This window comes from Sapajus apella, unplaced genomic scaffold, assembly GCF_009761245.1.
Source record: "Sapajus apella isolate SASKATOON/1434 unplaced genomic scaffold, GSC_monkey_1.0 scaffold12, whole genome shotgun sequence".
Lineage (NCBI taxonomy): Eukaryota > Metazoa > Chordata > Mammalia > Primates > Cebidae > Sapajus > Sapajus apella.
This window is the reverse complement of record NW_022436952.1, coordinates 24,623,962-24,644,024: the sequence shown is the minus strand read 5'-3', so window position 1 is coordinate 24,644,024 and position 20,063 is coordinate 24,623,962. Positions and strand designations below refer to the sequence as shown.

Genomic DNA, 20,063 nt, shown 5'->3' with positions numbered 1-20,063 from the left:
ATGAATAATATACATGATTTCCTAAAAAATAGAAATCCATTAAAAAAAAACCCAGAAAACTTAACCCATAAAAATAAAAAATAGTAAAACAGAAGTCCTTCTTTAAAAATGCTGGATTAGTATTATGAAACAGTTTTACGAATTTCCTTTTCACTTTTTTTTGAGACAGAGTTTCGCTTTTGTAGCCCAGGCTGGAATGCAATGGCATGATCTCAGCTCATTGCAACTTCCGCCTCCTGGGTTCAAGCAATTCTCCTGCCTTAGCCTCCTAAGTACCTACAGATATGTGCCACCACGCCTGGCTAACTCTGTATTTTTAGTAGGTTTTTTCATATTGGTCAGGCTGGTTTTGAACTCCTGACTGCAGGTGATCTGCTGACCTTGGCCTCCCAAAGCGATGGGATTACAGGCGTGAGCCACTGTGCCTGGCCTAGTTTTACAAATTTCTAAGGAATATTTGAATATAACTGTTTTAGGAAAAAGAGAAAAAATAGTGATTATTTCATCATTCATTTTATAAAGTTATCATAACAGTGAGTACCCAATCTGGTAAGGATATTACAAGGAAAGCTGGGCATGGTGGCTCATGCCTGTAACCCCAGCAGTTTGGGAGGCTGAGGCAGGTGGATCACCTAAGGCCAGGAGTTCGAGACTAAACTGACCAACATGGCAAAACCCATCTCTATCAAAAATATTTAAAAAATTAGCTGGGTGTGGTGGCACATGCCTGTAATCTCAGGTACTCAGTACTCCTACTGAGGCAGGAGAACTGCTTGAACCCGGGAGGCACAGGTTGCAGTGAACTGAGATCATGCCACTACACTTTAGCTTGGGCGACAGAGTGAGATTCTGTCTCAAAGCAAAATAAAAGCAAATATGGTATGGTTATATCTTACTTATAAAAATATATAAAAGGCTATATTAAACATTTTGCAAAACAAAGAAACATAATGATCAAGAATGGTTTATTCTAGGACTGCTAAGAAGGACTGATATTAGTAAACATACCACTATTATTCATCATACCAACAGTCAAGGGATTGGAGGGCTGCCTTTGAGGAAACTGACACGATGTCTCAAGTTTACTGGGAAATGGAAAAGGACTTAGAATAATCACAACAATTCTGAAAAAGAAGATCAGAGCTAGGGAATCACACTACTCGATTTCAAAAAGCTATGAATTTATTAGGACAGTGTGGTATCGGTGTAAGGACAGAGACAGAGATTAGTGAAACAGAATAGAGTCCAGGAATAGATCATGTATGTAAGCTAATTCATTTCAACCAAGGTGCCAAGGTAATTTAATAGGGAAAGGACAGACTTTTCAATAAATGGTGCTTGAAAAATATACAAAATGAAACAAAACAAAATAAAAGAACCCTAGACTGTTACCTCACACCACATACAAAACTTAAAACAGATCACATACCTAAATATAAGGGTCGAAACTGTAAAACTTCTCAAAAAATAGGAAAAGATCTTTATGACTTTAAATTGGACATAGATTTCCTAGACAGAATGCAAAAAGCATGAACCATAAAATAAAAAAATGGATAAGCTGGATTTCATCAAAATTTATAACTTTTATTCTTCAAAAGATACCATGAAGAAAATGAAGAGAAGCCACAAACTGGGAGATAATATTTGCAAAACACATGATAAAAGACTTGTTGCCAGTCTAATAGTAGGACAAGCAACTCAATAAGAAAACTGGGTAAGTGATTTAAATAGACATTTAATCACAAAAGACATGTGAATGGCCAATAAGTGTATGAAAATATGCACAATATCATTATTTAGGGGAATATGAGTAAAAACAGCCACAGTGAAACACCACTATATACATACTAGAGTGGCTACATGTTTTAAGAAAGATCAGCAAAGATATATAACAACTAGAACTATCAGACAACCCCGATGAGAAGGCAAAATGGTACAGCCAGTTTGCTGGTTTCTCATGGTGTCAAACACAGATTACTTATTATATGACCCAGCAATTCCACTCCTGGGCAGGGTTTCACCCACGAGGATGGAATGCATGCATCCACACAGACTTGTACATGAATGTCCACAGCCACTTTACTCTTAACAGCTGCAAACTGGAAACAACCCAAATGTCCACCAACTGGTGAAGGGATAAAGAAATCGTGGTATATTCACACAATGGAACCCTACGGAGCAATGACAAGGAATAAACCAGTGACACACCCAACAACTGTATGGATCTAAAAAGGATTCTGCTATGTGAAAGAAACTAGACATGAAACACTACATACTATATGATCCCATTTACTTGATATGCCAGAAGTTACTGAAAACTCTAGAGACAGAAACAGATCAGTGGTTTCAGGGGGAGGGGCAGGAGTGGAAACAGATGACACAAAGGCAAAAGGAACCTTTCTAGAGTAAGGGAAACATTCTGCCTCTAGATCATGGTGCTAACTGCACTATGCACACATTTATCTAAATGCATTGAACTGTACACTGAAAAAGGTGAATTTTAATGTATGCCAACAATTTAAAAGCAATCAAGGCAGTGATCTTAGGAACGCCTAGATAAATGCTGATTTTTAAAATATAACCCAACATCTATTTTACACAGAAGATTAACACGACCCCTGTGCAATGATGACATTTAGATTCGTGAAGTGTTCTATAACATAATGATAATAACTCAAATTCTTTGTATTTACTATAAACAAATTAAATATGCTTCCTTATTAAAGTGAAAGCCGTTAGATTTACACTCTTCTACTTATGGCGCCAGGCAGGTTGCCCATCCTTTTACTCACTACTTTAGGGGACTTCTCACAAAAGTGTTACTTTTTTCAGTGTATTAATATTTACCTTATATTAAAAAAAATGAATAGTCAGTTTGGGATGCTACCTACTACAGAAGTTTCCCAACTATATTTTATTGTTTACACCTTAATAGTTTATTTTTTTTTAAAAAGGATCATTTTCTAAAATGAATAATCCATTATATTTTTGCTCAATATTATGAGCATTCATTAAGAACTCACCCCATTTTCCTATATAAAAAAACCCCAAAGCAAGCCAGCAAACAAGGCAAAAGGGAATGTATGTGGGGAGTGTGGTGGAAGAGCCCTGTGAATATACTGACTTCCTGCTTGAGGAACAAACTGTGATCAGTTCGCAAGAGTAAGTTCTATCTCAGGTGTGTGTCAAGGAGCTCCATTATCACTCCTCCTGGTTCTCCTTCACCACTGCCAAATGTCCTTCTAACTCTGCTCCCACCAAAATGTACATATTCTATTTCACGTTATCTGACAGTGCTGCTCTGTACTAAGAGCTTGATACAATCAGGCACCATGCCATCAACATAACAGAGGAACATTCCATGAAGGGCCTGCTCGCGGTGCTACTAAACCACAGAATGTTCAAGAGGGAGTTGGAATAAGAAGCAAAGGCACTTTGTGACAAACAGACTCTTACTACATCTTATAAAGTCATGAACAAAAAACCACTTACGCAACATAGTAAGTTATCAAAACAAATGGCAAAAACAAAATTACTCTGGACATGACAGTGAATGTGGACAACATAAAAGAAGATACAAACTTAGGACTTCTTTAGAAGTTAGGATGGTATCAGTCACCAAACCTGCAATACCCACTAGCCTAGATACTGATCTTATGGCTTAAAACTTATTGAGGTTATGATTTAAATTCCATTGGAGACCACAATGCAAACCCATCATTATGAGGCTGCTTGACTGTTAGTGGTGAGTATTTAGTATTTTTCTTCTACGGAGATCTTGTTAATTAAGAATCACATAATAAAATTGACAATTTGTTTGCTTGTTTGGTTAGTTTTGTTTTGTGGTGGGGAGAGAAAGTTTTGTTTGGATTTTTTTTTTGAGACGGAGTCTTGCTCTGTTGTCAGGCTGGAGTGCAGTGGTATGATCTCAGCTCACTGCAACCTCCGCCTCCCAGGTTCAAGCAATTCTCCTGCCTCAACCTCCCGAGTAGCTGGGAGTACAGGCACACGCCACCACGCCTGGCTAGTTTTTTGTATTTTGAGACGCGGTTTCACCATGTTGGCCAGGATGGTCTTGATCTCCTGACCTCATGATCCACCTGCCTTGGCTACCCAAAGTGCTGGGATTACAGGTGTGAGCCACTGCACCCGGCTGGATTTTTGTCTTAATAGGAGAAAAATTATCTCTCCTTTTGAGATAGGCTAAACAAAGAAGCACTTTACACAAATAAAATAATAATGACATTCAGAGATGCTGACCTAATGCTCCCCAAACTTAAGACGAACAGTGAGGCTGTGCTTTGTTAACACGTGAAGAACAATGTGGTCTATGCAATTCTGCACATAGCAAAGAGGTGCTACGGGAACACAAAGGAAGAGAGAAGGCCTTACAGAAACAGTGCCATCTGAGCCTAGCCATCTTAGTGTTTACCATGGACATTAGCTGCTTCGTGCTAAATAGTATTTTAAAGAGAGGTTCTGTGCTTAAGTTCACTTGAAAACAAAACAAAAAAACACTACAAAGAATAGGAGTCCTTGGCACATTGCAATCTAATTTCAACTTCTTCTAAGTTGCAAGGGAACCTGTATCTACTATTTTGAAGAGATACAACATTCTGGGTTAATAGCTATTCTAAGTAGCAACAGTAGGCACCCTTCTCTCTTCTACCAGTAGGTTCTCACTTATTTTTGCCCTTGCATTGTCAGAATGCAATAGCTGAATATATAAAATTCTGATACCTCATATTTTGTTGACAAGAGAAAGATCTCTTTTGCTCTGTAATTATAAAACATGTTCATCTTTAGATTTGTAAGCATCAATCAGAATGGTCAACCCAATGAATTTTCTCATTTTACATCATTTTATTTCCTTCAAATAATTTTCATATACACACCTGCTTTCTGCATTTGTCCACTTATGTACCGTATGAGGTATATATTGGTAGAGAAACATCATACAAGATTAAAGAATACTGTTATTTCAGCAAATGATGGTCTAGGTTCTTGTTGCAAAATACTAAGGAAGTCCTTTCTACTGAATGACTACCTGAGTGCTAATGCCATGTTTCTTTTTTGCCCTTAGAAATATATATTATTCTTGAGTTTGAGAAAATTCTAGGCTATCATCTGAAGACTCAATCTGACACTGCTTACAGAATTGATTTAATCATCTTTATAGTCTATCGTGCTATCTGTCTCTTTGTATTCATCTTCTATTCATCTAATGTTTGTGAAATGTTTTTCTGTCAACTTTCTTCTCGTTGACATTATGAGTAGAATGGAAAACTTCTGATTTTTCAACTATGCTCACTAAAAGCTAAAAGTATTCTACAAAGATGGTTTCTCTAGTTTTCTTTCATACCTATTTGAAAGACAATGCAATATTTGGGCTGATTTAATAAGTAAATTAAAAGATGATGCAATAATTATTACTGTAGCATCTGTCTTGGCAATCCCATTATTCTTACCATTTTATTCATTTTTAGCATAGTTGAGAATAAATGAGTTAATAATGATATCATTTAGGATGATCAAACATCAAAATACTTCAAGACACAGCAACAAATAAGATCACTAATATTCCTAATGTAGCTTAGATTTATAAAATGGTTCAATTGACCCATATGTAATTATAAGAAAGAATACATTTTATTCTATTAAAAAAATAAGTATATTTTGTCTTTGTTTTTTGGAAGACCCCTAAGAAAGATTTAAGTTAAAAAGCTATCAATCTTTATGAATAGTTAGAACTATTCAAAAAAGAAACTGAAATTGGGTCCTGATGTTATATTGAGGGTTAAAATTCTTTATAAATTTTAAGCAGCTGTATTATCTATACAATACCTCATTGAGTTAATAAAAATATTGCTATTTTAAGAGACAGTAGTCAAAAGGCAATGTTATGACTACAAAGCTGCTGAGGACACAGTGCTAATATAACTGCCTAGGCAAATGCTTTCTTAAATTTCTCATTGCAATGCCGTAGAAAGAGTCATCAAAATCATACGGTATCAGCTAGTTCTTAAGAAAACATTTCACTAAAAAAATATATCCAGTAATACAAACGTTTAGCTTTCGCCAACATGTGTGTTTAACTTCTTTATTAAGTATATATCAACATGCTGTTTAAGTTTTCAACTCTGAATACTATTTCCTAATTTTTTTTCTTTACCACCTCAAATAAAATAAAAGTTCAAAAATCCATCAAACAAAACAAATTCTTTATTTGGGCAATATGGCATACAGATGATTAACTGTGCCTTAATTAGGGCAAATTAATACACAGATAACTTTGAACTGTAAACAACTTTGAAATCTTAATTTAAATATTATTTACTATATATTTAGTGAATTTATTTTTCCCAAACTCATGGGAGATTAAAATAGGAAAAGAAGTTAGGGTCAAAGGAAAAATGGGGCTTTGTAGTCATCACTGCCACCTGAAGCCACCTGCCTCTAACCATGGTCAATGCCACTGTGTTCTTTTGACATCATTGTTGATGGTAACCCCTTGGGTTGCCACATCTCCTTCCAGCTGTTTGTCGAAAAAGTTCCAAAAACAGTGGAAAACTTTCATGTGCTGAGCACTGGAGGAAACGGATCTGGTTATAAGGGCTCTTGCTTTCACAAAATCACTCCAGGGTTTATTTTATCTGCCAGGGTGCTGACTTCACACACCATAATAGTGCAAGTCCATCTACTGGGAGAAATTTGATGATGAGAACTTCATCCTGAAGCACACAGGTCCTGGCATCTTGTCCATGGCAAATGCTGGACTGACACAAATGGTTCCCAGTTTTTTACCTGTGTGGCTAAGATTGAGTGGCTGGATGGCAAGCATGTGGTCTTTGGCAAGGTGAAAGAGGGCATGAATATCATGGAAGCCATGGAGTGCTCTGGGTCCAGGAATGGTGAGACTGGCAAGAAGATCACCACTGCCAACTGTGGACAACGCTAATAAATCTGCTTGTGTTTGACCTTAACCACCAGACTATGCCTTCTGTAGCTCAGGAGAGCATCCCTCCATCCCATTTGCTCACAATTTCCTGTAATCTTTGTGCTCTCACTGTATCTCTTTGGTTTCCTTACTCCTCTTGACATCTAGCTAGATTGCAGTTAAGCTTATGATTATAAAATAAAAACTCAGTAACACAAACAAACAAAGGAGAAATGGGAGAAAATTAAGATTTGGGGCCTCGAACAGGTGACCTATACAGAAATGTTCCAAAATAATTTAGACACGTGGTCACTTATTTAGATAAATAAGCAAAGTCACCAACATGCAACACTCTATTCCTCATCAGTTTCCTTGCCTAATGTCCTTTTCATGCCTAGGATCCATAGTGGCTCTAGCCATTATAGTGAGGGTCAGTGAAATATCTTTTGACTAAATGCAAAGGGCCAAGCAAAGAGCAGTGAAAGAAGAGATGCACAGAAAACAGAGAGGACACTACTACAGAGGCCTGTGGTGTGGGAGGAGGCAAAAGAGAACAGTATTTCTGAAAACATATTTAGTCACCAATAAATCTCAGTTATAAGCCAAAGCACTAAAACGTATTCTATTTTAAAAACACTTTAACAGAAATCTTATGAAGTTGAAACTGATCAACTTTCTAGCTAAATGACATTGACACTCAGATACTTTACAAGATATAGCCCAGCACTTTGACAACCTGACAAAGTGAAATTTTGGAAGCAAAAAAGAAATACTTTACTGAATATCCCCAAGTGATCTAGGACTTAAATATTCCCCTTCATGTTGGATACCCTGGCCAATCAGGTAAGGTGCAGGCCATGGGACCTGACGTCAATGGAGTGTTAGCCATTTGGCCAAATAAGCAAAAATGACTTTTTATTCTTCCTTGGTGGCAGGCTGAGGGAAGAGAATAAGATCTGTTAGTTGAAATGCTTTCTCCTTGGCCAGGTGTAGTGGCTTACATCTGTAATTCCAGCACTGTGAGGGGCTAAGGCGGGCAGATCACCTGAGGCCGGGAGTTTGAGATGAGTCTGACCAACATGGAGAAACTCTGTCTCTACTAAAAGTACAAAATTAGCTGGGCGTGGTGGCACATGCCTGTAATCCCAGCTACTCGGGAGGCTGATGCAGGAGAAGCACTTGAACCCGGGAGGCAGAGGTTGCGGTGAGCAGAGATGGTGCCATGGCACTCCAACCTGGGCAACAAGAGCAAAACTCCGTCTCCAAGAAAAAAAAAAAAAGCTTTCTCCTCACATCTATAATAAATACTTTCAGAATTAACATTTTTATTGAAACACACATCTAGACTAAATTGGAAAAGAAGGATTTTACTTTTAAGTGGGAATTCTATATTTTAAACATTATGTGAAGAAATCTGTGCTGAAGATGCCCATTCCATAATCGATTTGCATAAAGGTCAGATTATGGTACTTAGAATATTCAATCAGAATTTCATTAGTAAAAACAAAAACAGGGAAAACCCCCAAAACATGACAAGTACATTGTGTATTAATTATAGCTACACATTTTGATAATGCATGTTGTATATCAATCCAGAAATAAGTGATATTACACATGAACTGTGAGAGTTCTAAACAGCAAAGACAACTAGAATTCTTTCATATATAATAAAATATAACCTGTTAAGAATTTCAGTCAAAATGTGCAATAGGAAAACCTGGATATTTGATATTTTGATACCTGATGAAAATAAAAAGAGCATCATCTAATTAGTTTCAAAATTTTGTTTGTTCTGAATTGACATCAATTTCTGGAACCTTTTCTCGGTGATTATAATGTACCTACAGTAATAAAACCTAGATTAGTTATTAGTTAGCAACTTAATATAGGGTCAACGCAGGTTTGTTTCATATTCTGAACATATTTTCCCCCTTCTTAATCTGGTATCTAAAGTTGTGACATGATCTGCAATATGCATTAAAACACACCAGCACAGATAGGGTGCCATGCATGTGTGTTCGCTATTTGCCCTAAATGAGAAAACCCATTCTAGGAGTAATGAGCTAGCACTTAATCCAAAGGCCAGATGGCTACCTTAAATGCTTTAGCTATCTTAATCTCCAAACCAAACCAGAAGCTTTGTTGTTAGTAAAATGAGTTTTCACAGGCACTAAGTGGCCTCATTACTTAGTATAATGGATAATGGATATTGGAAATCACTAGGGCAACATAAGTGGCATTAAGCCATGGACTGATTAGAAAGAGATATACATTAACCTCAAAAAGAGACTTAAGAAAAAGAGAAATAAACAAATAAAAACAAAGATATACACAGACCTTCCCCACTCCGGGGTGAAGGGAACAGGTGTTGAGACTCCAGCAAGTCCAGAGGCTGTATTGTTGGGAGTGCTCCTAGAGCTTGAAACTAAACCGCTGCGTGCAGCCAGTGATCTGGATGATGCTGGTTGCCTGGTGCAGACCGTATTGTCACTGATACTGCCACATTTGCCTCAGTAAATCTTTCAGATAAAGGTTTGCTCAGAGAAGTTAAACAAAACTGGGCTGCATGCAACTTCCACAACTGTTTTCAGCGCCTGCCTGCTGATAAACAGATATGAGGGTATAAAATCCTGATGTGCTTTCATTATAACTTGGTCACCAAACTGTAAGGAGGACACCTAGAACCCTTACCTAGCTCTAACTGCTAGAGGATACTTATCTACCAAAAGGTACATAATAGCTGGAAATTGCCAAACTGGTTGAAGTCAGCTTGTTAGAGAGAGAGAGAAAGAATTTGTGGAAATAGAGAAAGTGATTCTTTTTTTTTTTTTTTTTTTGAAACGGAGTCTCACTCTGACGCCCAGCCTGAAGTGTAGTGGCATGATCTTGGCTCACTGCAACCTCTGCCTCCCAGGTTCAAGCGATTCGCCTGCCTCAGCCTCCCGAGTAGCTGGGACTACAGACATGTGACACCACAACCAGCTAATCTTTTGTAGTTTTAGTGAAGACAGGGTTTCACCGTGTTAGCCAGGATGGTCTCGATCTCCTGACCTCGTGATCTGCCCGCTTCGGCCTCCCAAAGTGCTGGGATTACAGGCGTGTGCCACCACGCCAGGCCAAGAAAGTGATTCTAACTAAAACTCTGCGAGGGAAGATGTAACTGCTGATCCAAACAATCATTTTGAAATTGAAGTCCCTGTTTTTAAAGTTTCATTATAAGAGATTCATTTTACATAAATCTCCTCCATCTGGAATGCATTTTACTTCTCCATAAACAGAGAACTGGACTAACTGTGAATGATTATTTTCATAAGGGTAATGCTCTCCTAAAGAAAGAATCCCTTTAATATAAACCATATGCTAGTATCTTTGAAAGAAAAGATATTCTTCAGGAAATTAGTCATCTATATTAGATCAAAGAAATGGAACCAAATGGATTCTAAAGCTTATGGAGTTTATAGTCTCAAATATTTTTACTGTAAGCATGTAGCTTGTAAATATGACTATATGAAATTTCACTGTATACACAACTCATTTTTTAACATCATATTACTCTTAGTATGTAACTGATCTCAACCCAAGGCCTGGCCTGCCCATGGAGCCACTGCCTCCCACCTGCTCTCTACCCATGCTTCTAAAATGGGGGCATACATATCCTCTGAGGATCTAGCACATGTACTACCTTCCCTAAGCTCAACAATACCATGGCATGCCATTGAAAACATTAAAGTTAAAACCAATATGAAGGTGTGCTCTACAGGGCTAGATATATTTGTCCACTGATATAGTCCCAGGGCCTAGAAGAGTGTATGGCACTTTGTAGTGTCTGCCACATTTTAAGCAAATGAATTCCATAAATATGCCTACTGCATACCAACACCCTGTGGGGCGCTATACTGGGAACCAAGGATACAAAGTCCCTACTGTCAAAAATCTTAGACATTCTACTAGGAAGGACAATAAATAAGCAAAGCAATTAGTTACAGCTCCTGATTGGTGCTATGAGGGAAATAAATAGGATACTGTGATAAAGAATAATAAAAGAAATCTCCTCACTAGGGTTTTAGACTAAGTAACTAGTTGGGAGAAGGTAGTAGGGAGAGGAAATGTGGGCAGATTTGAAACACCTTCTGGATGTTTAACCAACAGGATTCACTGCTGGCCTGGATGTGGGCCATGAGAAAAAGGCTGATTCCTAGGCATTTTGTTTTCTTAGGTTTTGCTATTGTTTTTATTTTAAGATCAGGCAACTGGTGATTTGAGGGTATCATTTATTGACATAAGACATAAAGGAACAAATTTTGAAAGGAAAGGAAAAATTTTCATTTGGAATATGTTAAACTTGAGGAATCTATTGACATTCATTTAGAGATATCAACTGAGCTGCACAGTGGCTGGCAAAGAATAGGTGCTTAATAATTAACAGAACTAAATAACAACTCAAACATCAAAATTACACAGAACTGAATTTAAAAGTGAGTCTACAATGGTTTCTTTCAAACCCCAAGAACACCCATGGAGAAATATTAAAGGGAAATTTTAACTGAACATTATTTAATCCATTGACCTAATTATTTATTTTTAATGCAGCTACTAAGATCAACTACTTGTTTAGTACTGTGTAGGTAATGCCTTATGATAATAGTAGATAGGAATAAGCTGTTACTAAAAAAAAAAAAAAAACCTATCAATAGAAGTTGACTTTCTAAGAATGAAAGCCCATAGTAAACAATTTAAAGATACCTTTGTTTATTGGTCGAATTGAAAGCTACGTCTAAGAATAATGCCTCAATAAAAAATCTGTTTCCTACTAAAAACAAATCAGTTTTTACTATATTAGAATGCACTTAAATGTTATTACATAGTAGTGCAGGCACTCTGAAAGGCAGTACTTCAGCTGAAATGCATTTGTGAAGATTTGGATTCAATGGCTGATTCTTGCTCCTTCCCTATGTGCTGCTTCCATGTGGCTAGAAAACAATCTAGTTCTTCCTACCAACAGGATGTAAAACAGGTTCCTATCAGACTTGATTACCAACCTTTGTAATAGGATGTATAAATAACAAGCATTAAATAGACTCATGTATTACTCTGCAAATACATTTCATAAATATTACCTTAATTTAGACTATCATTTGAAGGAACGATCTAGAGCAGGGTTTCTCGATCTTAGCATAACTGACATTTTGGGGTTGATAAGTCTAAGCTGTGGGGATTGTCCCGTGCATTGGAGGATTTTTAGTAGCATCCTTGGCCTCTACCAACTAGATGCCAGTGGCACATCACTACCCATCCCCCTAGCTAAACAAACAAAAATATCTCCAGACACTGCCAATGTCCCTTGCAGAGCCTCCAATTATGAACCACTAACCTAGACTCATGCCAATTACAGATTACAACTCTATATACATCAATGATCCCTATAAGTATTCATGGTAACCATGATAGCCAAGACAGCCTCACCTCAATGATCCCCATCTCTGGTATTCACAGTCCCCTCTCACACAGTATCAGGGTTGGTTTGTATGACCAATAGAAGACCACAGAGGGATGGCATGTGATTCCCAAGGCAGGGTGTTTAACTTCTGTCTTTTTTTGTCTTGGACCACTCGCTCTGGGAGAAGCTGGCTGCCATAGCATGGCGACATTCAAGGAGCCCTATGGAGAGGCTGCCTCCAACTTCAGGAACTGAGGCCTCCAGTCAAAAGCCATGCTGGACTGCGACTTCCCACCAAGAACTACCTAAGGAAGATTTAAAGGAGATCCTCCCACCTCAGTCAGGCCTTCAGATGACTACAGCTGTTGCCAACAACATCTTAGTGACGACCTCTGAGGAGACCCTGGGCCAGAGTCACCCAGCTAAGCTGCTACTGACTTTCCGACACACACAAACTGTGAGATAATCGATGCCTGAAGCCACCAGGTTTTAGGATCATTTGCTATGTGGCAATTGGTAACTAATACAGAATTATATCTGTCCTAAACACTAAAATAATGAGTTGAAGCACACCCTGGCAGGGAGATAAATCTTATACTTAGAATCACTACAGTCTTTACCCAAGGACACAAATGACAGCTTAGTAGCAATTTATCTTTTCCAGGAAAAAAATGAGACAACTGAGCACAAAACTGTTTCTCTTGAATTTAGGGTATGGTTTTAGAGCTGGGAGAATCAGAATAGGTTAGTAACTTGATTTCTGTGGTAAGATAAACGATTTTCCAAAAAGAAGTCCTTGAAGATCTTGATGGTGATTCACATACCAAAGCTGGCAGCTCACTGTTGCTTCTATCCTGTGATATAGCCACTAAACACAGGGCATTTCAGTAGGAAAATTTCAGATTTAATTGTGGCTCAGGCTCAATGGGGATGATCCAGGAGAATGACAGAAAGTCAAGGAATGCAGTTTCCTCAGATTGTTTATAAATCCCCAAGTCAAGTCACAGGCATGCCTCCTACTGACACAGGCACATTTGTTACCCTGCTTTGCACATAAAAAGCTAAATTACTAGATGAACTTGGATAACGCCAATCTTAAAATTTTATCTTACTGGGAATAAACAATATTCTAAGAAAATACAGTCCTATTTCTTACATAACTCGGAAAGCGTCTTGCATGAAACTATCTCTGAGGGTGCTATGGGCTGAAATGCGTCCCCGCGCAAATTCATGTGGTGAAGTCCTAACCTCCAGGACCTCATGATGGGACTGTAATTAGAAAGAGGGTCTTTAAAGAAGTAATTAAATTAAAAGAGGTCATTAGGGTGGGCCCTACTTCAATATAATTGGTGTCCTTAGAAGAGATTAGGACACACACACACACAGAGGGAAGACCAAGTGAAGACACAGGGAGACTATGACCATCTACAAGCCATAAAGAGTGTACAGTGAAACAGCAAGAGAATTAACATAACTAACTCCATTTTTATTTAAGGGGCCTTTACCAATTCCTGCACACAGGCAAGGATAATTTTAGAGCACTAACATAATAGGTAAAAACAGCAATCAGGTAGTTTTTAAAACGAACTCTGAGATTAAAGGAAAAGTGTGTGAACAACTATGTTTCGTAAAAGATTTATAGGAGCACTGTGACTTCACTAAGGACAAAGATATTCCCAACCTCCTTGAACCCCTGCTGGTGTCCAGATGTCTGTGGTCGTCAGTTACCTCTTAATCCCAACCTTTTCCTTCTCCCTGCCTTAACATAAAAACAGCCTAAAATGTGTTCTGACTTGAGAGGGTCCTCTGGGACACTGGTCCACCATATTCCTTGTTTGCTGGCTCTCCAAATAAACCTACTTTTCCTCCCACCAACTCTCATCTCTTGTACACGGCTTTCACATGGTAAGCAGCTGAACTTGGGTTCAGTTACACGAGGCCTCAGAAGAAACCAATCCTGCCAACACCTTGCTCAGGCTTTTAGCCTCCAGAATTGTGAAAAAATACATTTCTGTTGTTTATGCCGCTCATAGTCTGTGGTATTTTTATATGGCAGCCTTATAGAACTAATACAGGGGGCTTTCTGGTTGCCCTTGTGTTTGCTGGGTCCTTTGTGATCCAAGATCTGGTCACTTCCACTAATCACGGCAACCACGCCATCAGAAAATTAACGTGCAGACCATGATGTTACATTCTCAGTTTCGAAAAGCATATCACAATGACACTAGACCCCCACATTATCTATCAGTAAACTGTTAAAACTGAGGTCTCTTTTACTCTGGCCTTGTTGACTTTTACCAATACTTCAGAGCAGGGAGAAAAAAAGAGAAGAATTTATCCGAACAACTTAAGTGGAAATAATTGAACAATGAGGTCCTTCTTTAGTCTAACTATGGAAGGGGTTTCTGAAACTTGATGACCATAATCGAAGGCAAAAGACTTACTGGAAGAATGTCCATTGTGTTGAATATGGGTTTAGAGATTATTTGCTGTGACACTGTTGAAGCTGAGCAGCTGGGATGGAGAGGGGCCGTGTCCCCGAAGTAACAGAGACCTGGCCATCACTTAGGATAACATTCTTGGGTCAACAGGTACAGCTAGTAAAACCGAGAGGGAAAGGAAAGCTTTCAAGTTGAACAGCTAAGGAGAATTTTTAGGCTGGGAGTGGGGGCTCATTCCTGTAATCCCAGTACTTTGGAAGGCTGAGGCTTCCAGTGATCCTCCTGCCTCAGCCTCGCAAAGTAAGGGAAAACATAATGAGACTCCCGTCTCTAAAAAATAACAATAATAATTTTAAATTAGCCTGGTGAAGCAGTGGGGGCCTGTAGTTCCGGCTACTTGGGAGACTGAGGCAGGAGGATCCCTTGAGACCAGGAGTTGGAGGCTGCAGAGAGCTATGACTGTGCCACTGTACTCCAGCCTGGGTGACAGAGCAAGACACTGTCTCAAGAAAAAAAAATGTAAAGAGAAGTAATAGTAGAGACAAATTATTCTGAAGTCCAAATCCCACAGAAAATAGCAAGACAGGAAAAGGTCAAAGGTCAGTTTACTACATCTAATGTGTTGAATGTTTACTATGCCTAGTGCTGTGGTAAGTGTTCAACGTGCACACCGTTTAATCTCCGCTCCAATTCCATGACAGGTGTTATTATCAGGCCCAAAGATAAAGAAATAAGCTCAGAGAGGTTAAATAACATATCCATAAAATAAGACACAGAGTTACATATTTCTGTATAGCAAAATGATTAAAATTACATATACATTTCCTTTTCTAAAAAATGTGATTACTAAAAAATTAAAAATTACATGTGAGCTTGTATTACGTCTACAGAACAGCACTGTTCTACACTACATCTATTAGCTTCTTAAAATGTAGAAAGAAAAGTAATTCATTTGCTTAATCACAGTAGACATTTAACTAGAAATCTAAGGAATTAAAAGCTTTTAAACTTACAAAACGAGATGAGTTATCATTTTTCACAGTCTTCGCATTTCCAAATGATTCCAGAATTGGATTTGCTTGCAAAAGCTGCCGTTCAAGTTCCCCCTAAAAGACATTACACACACACACACACACACACACACACACACACACACACACACACAAATAATAGCAGATGCATGTTAATCTAATGTTTTTACTCAAGTTATCAGGGAAAATTTTTTTAAAAAAGAAACTGCATCTTTCCTCAGATCTTTCATTCTATTTGCCATCCAGCAACTTTTGTTGGCTTCTTAATCCTGGTTATGATAATAAACTCTACTAAAAGAAAAAAATTAGCATCTATAAAGTGATCACAAGGAGAAGAAAATGTCACACTGAACAGAGAAGATAAACTTAAGCACAGGGCACATAAATCAGGCACAGAATTTCGAAAATAAAACAGACTGGCTTTCATGAAATGAAATTTCGCATGATACTCCAATTAAGAACACATTAATGCTTCTAAAAAAAAAAAAGAGAGACCATATTAATACTTCTGTTTAACTCCGCCTTATGTGAAAGCTTTAAGGCAGTTAATTTAACAGTTACTACTGTATTGATATAACACTTTCCAGTTTTCCAAGGAATTTCATATAATATCTCTATCTCAGGATGGTAAAGATGTTGATGCTACTGACTTGCTCAGATTTGAAAGGCTGAGTAGAGGGTATTTGGTATAATGTCTGCTTTAGTCAGTCTCTTTACTTACATGTAAATGAGGCTATAAAACACATTTTACAAACAAAAGATGTATATTAATATGTACTTTAATCATGAAAGACAACAGAGAGCTGTATGAGAAAGCGCGATGCCATTTCTGGCCATGAAAAGCACTAGAAGTGATGTTATGTTTCTGGAATGTAATTTCAGAATTATATTTTATGACTTAAGTAAACCTGCTTTTTCCAAACATAAATCTTACCCCTATATTTTAAAATACCCACAGTATTTTGGACCTAAAGAAAAACTAACTAAATAAAAACTGCTAGGAAATGTGATACTCGAAGCAAAAAAGATGCACCATAAAGAACCTCACATAAGGCTTTTGAATTAGTGGCATTTGGTATGTGATGCACTGTATCACCATCAAATTCAAAAAAAGAACAAATATATGTCATCCATATAGTTCTGCCATGCCACCCTGGTGTGGACTGTCACTCAGCTGAAAGGGTGGGGAAATGTTCCTGAGGCACATTACATAGGAAGGGGACCTGCTCTGTGTACGTCCTTTACAGCATGATCAGGACTGTCTGCATGTTCACAGGTCTTAACTACAGTCTACAACTACGTTCAACTAAAACCAGTCAGGAACCAGTCTTGTCAAGAATCTCAAGCTACATGGATGTCATTACATGGCATCGCTTCATTTTCTTGGCATTAGACAGTTTTCTCCCTGCACAACAAATCTTCTAGTTTCTTAACTTCAAAATACTTACCAGACTATTTTTGCTGTAAGTTTTTCTATACCATTACCTGCTGCCAAACTTTCTTAAGCATGGTATCCCGAACAACTCTGATGACTGAGAGCCATCATTAAAAATGGCAGTCATTATTTGGTTGTAGAATAGACTGCATTTCCCCCAACTGGGTCAGCAGTCACTTCCATCAGCATTCCTATGACTAATATCTTGCAAAGCCCTTGGTTTACTCACTTTGCATCAACTGTTGGGTCTCTAAAAGCCTTTTTGTTTTAAACCTAATTCAATCTATGTGATGAGAATGTGGAAACTTGGAAAAACATTGGCATTCTGGTAAGTGGGGCATTACCTTAATACTAAATATCTACTGTTAGACTATGGATTTCTTAAAATCACACACTATCCTACAGACTATGGATTTCTTAAAATCACACACTATCCTACCAAGTCATAAGAAAAAGACTTCCCTAGTCCATCTTTAAAGAGTTTTCCCATCTTGGAGGTAAAGCCAGCAATGCATATCTTATTTTAATACTTATTTTAATATTACTTAGATATGGCTAAAAGGATTATTTGGGTCAAATTTTTTTACTGGTTCTTTTCCCGTGTGTGCGTGCACATGTGTAAGAGTGTGTGTGTGTGAGAAAGAGAGAGAGAGAAGGAGAGAGAAAGAGAAAGAGAAAGAGAAAGAGAAAGAGAAAGAGAAAGAGAAAGAGAAAGAGAGATCCACTGATTCTATTCGTCTTGTGTTGGCTTCAAGTAACCTGGTTGTATTCCCTGTGCCTAACTCAGTATCAGGTCAAAATGATGCTTGGGAAATGTTTGCTGAATGAATGTATAATCAGAGGTTCCACAGGTGTCCAACCCTTTAAATGTGAGGACTTTTTTGCTTATCTGTGATGGCAGATATCATGAAAATAATGCACAAACCTTTTTTTTAAAATAGTTTTTCAGCTATTGTTAGTGTATTGTATGCGTAGCCCAAGACAATTTTTCTTCTTTCAGTGTGGCCCAGGGAAGCCAAAAGGTTGGACACCCAGAATCCTAGTAGTATTTAGGGAGGGAATGGTGGTGAGCCAAAGGCAGCAAGAAGATTTATGGGTCCTCATAGTCACCATGGTAATTGTGGACTCATGTACTCCTCCGTTCCTGCTGTGGGTCCCACGACATTAATAGCGTCATGGTATTTTAGTGGACATTGGTTAGATTGAGCAACAATCTCAAAAACTCATAAATAAAGCCCCGAAAACCTGGCACAAAGCCAATTATCACAGCATATAGAAATTAACATGAAATAAGGCAATTTCTGTGTTGACCAATTTCATAATTAGATAAATGGTGCTAACAAATCTCAACCAAATTATGAAGGCATTTATAAACCATCGGGGGCAGTGACTATTCACTTTTCCTCTAGAAGTGGATGGGCAATGTCTCCTGTTTCTATTCTATAATATTATTTTGGAATATTAAAAAAAAAAGCAGCCTTAGCTATTGAAATGATTTTTAAAGTTCTAAATATTTAGAGTTATATAACGCTTTAAAGGTTTACCAGTAATAGTGAAAACTATACTCCTGGGATTATTACATAGTATATAATATACACTTCACTATATGATACAGCATTAGTTTGAAATGGTTAAAAATATATACCTCTTTCAAAACTCCAGTTCAGCCAGCAAGGGGACTCAGGCTGGGATTGGGCTATACCTTGCAGGCCTGGCAGGGCAGAGCTGCAGGAGGGTTAAAAGCAGGCGGCAGCAACCAATCACATATTGAAAACCAGACTCTAATCTCACCTGACAGGCTCTAATTACTTACTACTTGCTATCTATCACCTTTCTGTCTTGGTTCAGGACAGTTTAAATCAGGTTGAGGAAGGATACAAAGTTGTCTTGAATATGACTGGAAAGACAGGGAGGCAAGTGAGCTGGCTTGAAGGAATCATTCGTAGGGGATGGTCAAGTTTTAGAACTTAATCATTTTCAAGTCTGCTCTGAAATGGCACTGTGTTGAGGCTTTGGAGTGGCAGTGAACTCTGTGCTAGACTTGAGGGTCTCTAAGAGCAACGTCTTATGAGGAAAGAGGGCACACAGACGCTGCATCTGCAGCGTGGATACTAAGGGGATATAGCCAAGTAAGACCTTTAATTTTGTTATAAAAAGTATAACAAAGGTTCATAGATAATGTTTATTTAAAGTTTACTTAAGTATTGTGACTTTAATTTTGAAAACTGATTTGCTTGTATTTGTTCATTTTTTGAAAATGAAGACAAAAATTAAAAGGTAAACATAAAAGACTGAGCACACCGCTCATTAGGATGGCTTTAATAAAAACACAGACAACACTAAGTGTCGATGAGGACATGGAGAAACTCAAAACTCTCACACGCTGCTGGTGAGAATGTAGAATGGTGCAGTCTCTTTAAAAATGCTTAACAGAATTACCATATGACCCAGCAATTCTACCTCTAGGTATCTACCCAAGAAAAAAGAAATATGTTCTCACCATAACTTGTACATGAGTGTTCATAGCAGCATTAATTATAATGGCCAAAGAGTAGAAGAAATCCATATCCATTAACTGATGAATGAGTAAACAAAATGTGACACATATTTAATAGAATATTATTTGGCCATAAAAAGGAACGAAGTACTTATATGTGCTAGAATCTGGATGAACCTTGAATATATTATGCCAAATTAAAGAACCGCCAGGGAGGACCACATAGTATATGATTCCATTCACATGAAATGTTCAGAATAGGCAAATTCATAGAGACAGAAAGTA

The 20,063-nt window shown here is 37.8% G+C and overlaps 1 protein-coding gene and 1 long non-coding RNA gene across 11 annotated transcripts in view; both read right to left on the bottom strand.

Moving 5' to 3' along the window:
- Positions 1-20,063, bottom strand: part of MYH10 (myosin heavy chain 10) — a 154,099-nt gene that overhangs the window by 78,953 nt on the left and 55,083 nt on the right. For all 10 annotated transcript variants that reach the window (XM_032280316.1, XM_032280319.1, XM_032280315.1 and 7 more), the window contains one exon: positions 15,829-15,921. In XM_032280316.1, the coding sequence (XP_032136207.1) occupies positions 15,829-15,921 (93 nt within the window). The remainder of the gene's footprint in view (positions 1-15,828; positions 15,922-20,063) is intronic.
- Positions 17,547-17,938, bottom strand: LOC116553143. Its single transcript, XR_004269650.1, has 2 exons — positions 17,713-17,938; positions 17,547-17,675 (listed from the first exon to the last, which is right to left on the bottom strand). It is a non-coding gene; the product is annotated as an uncharacterized LOC116553143 (long non-coding RNA).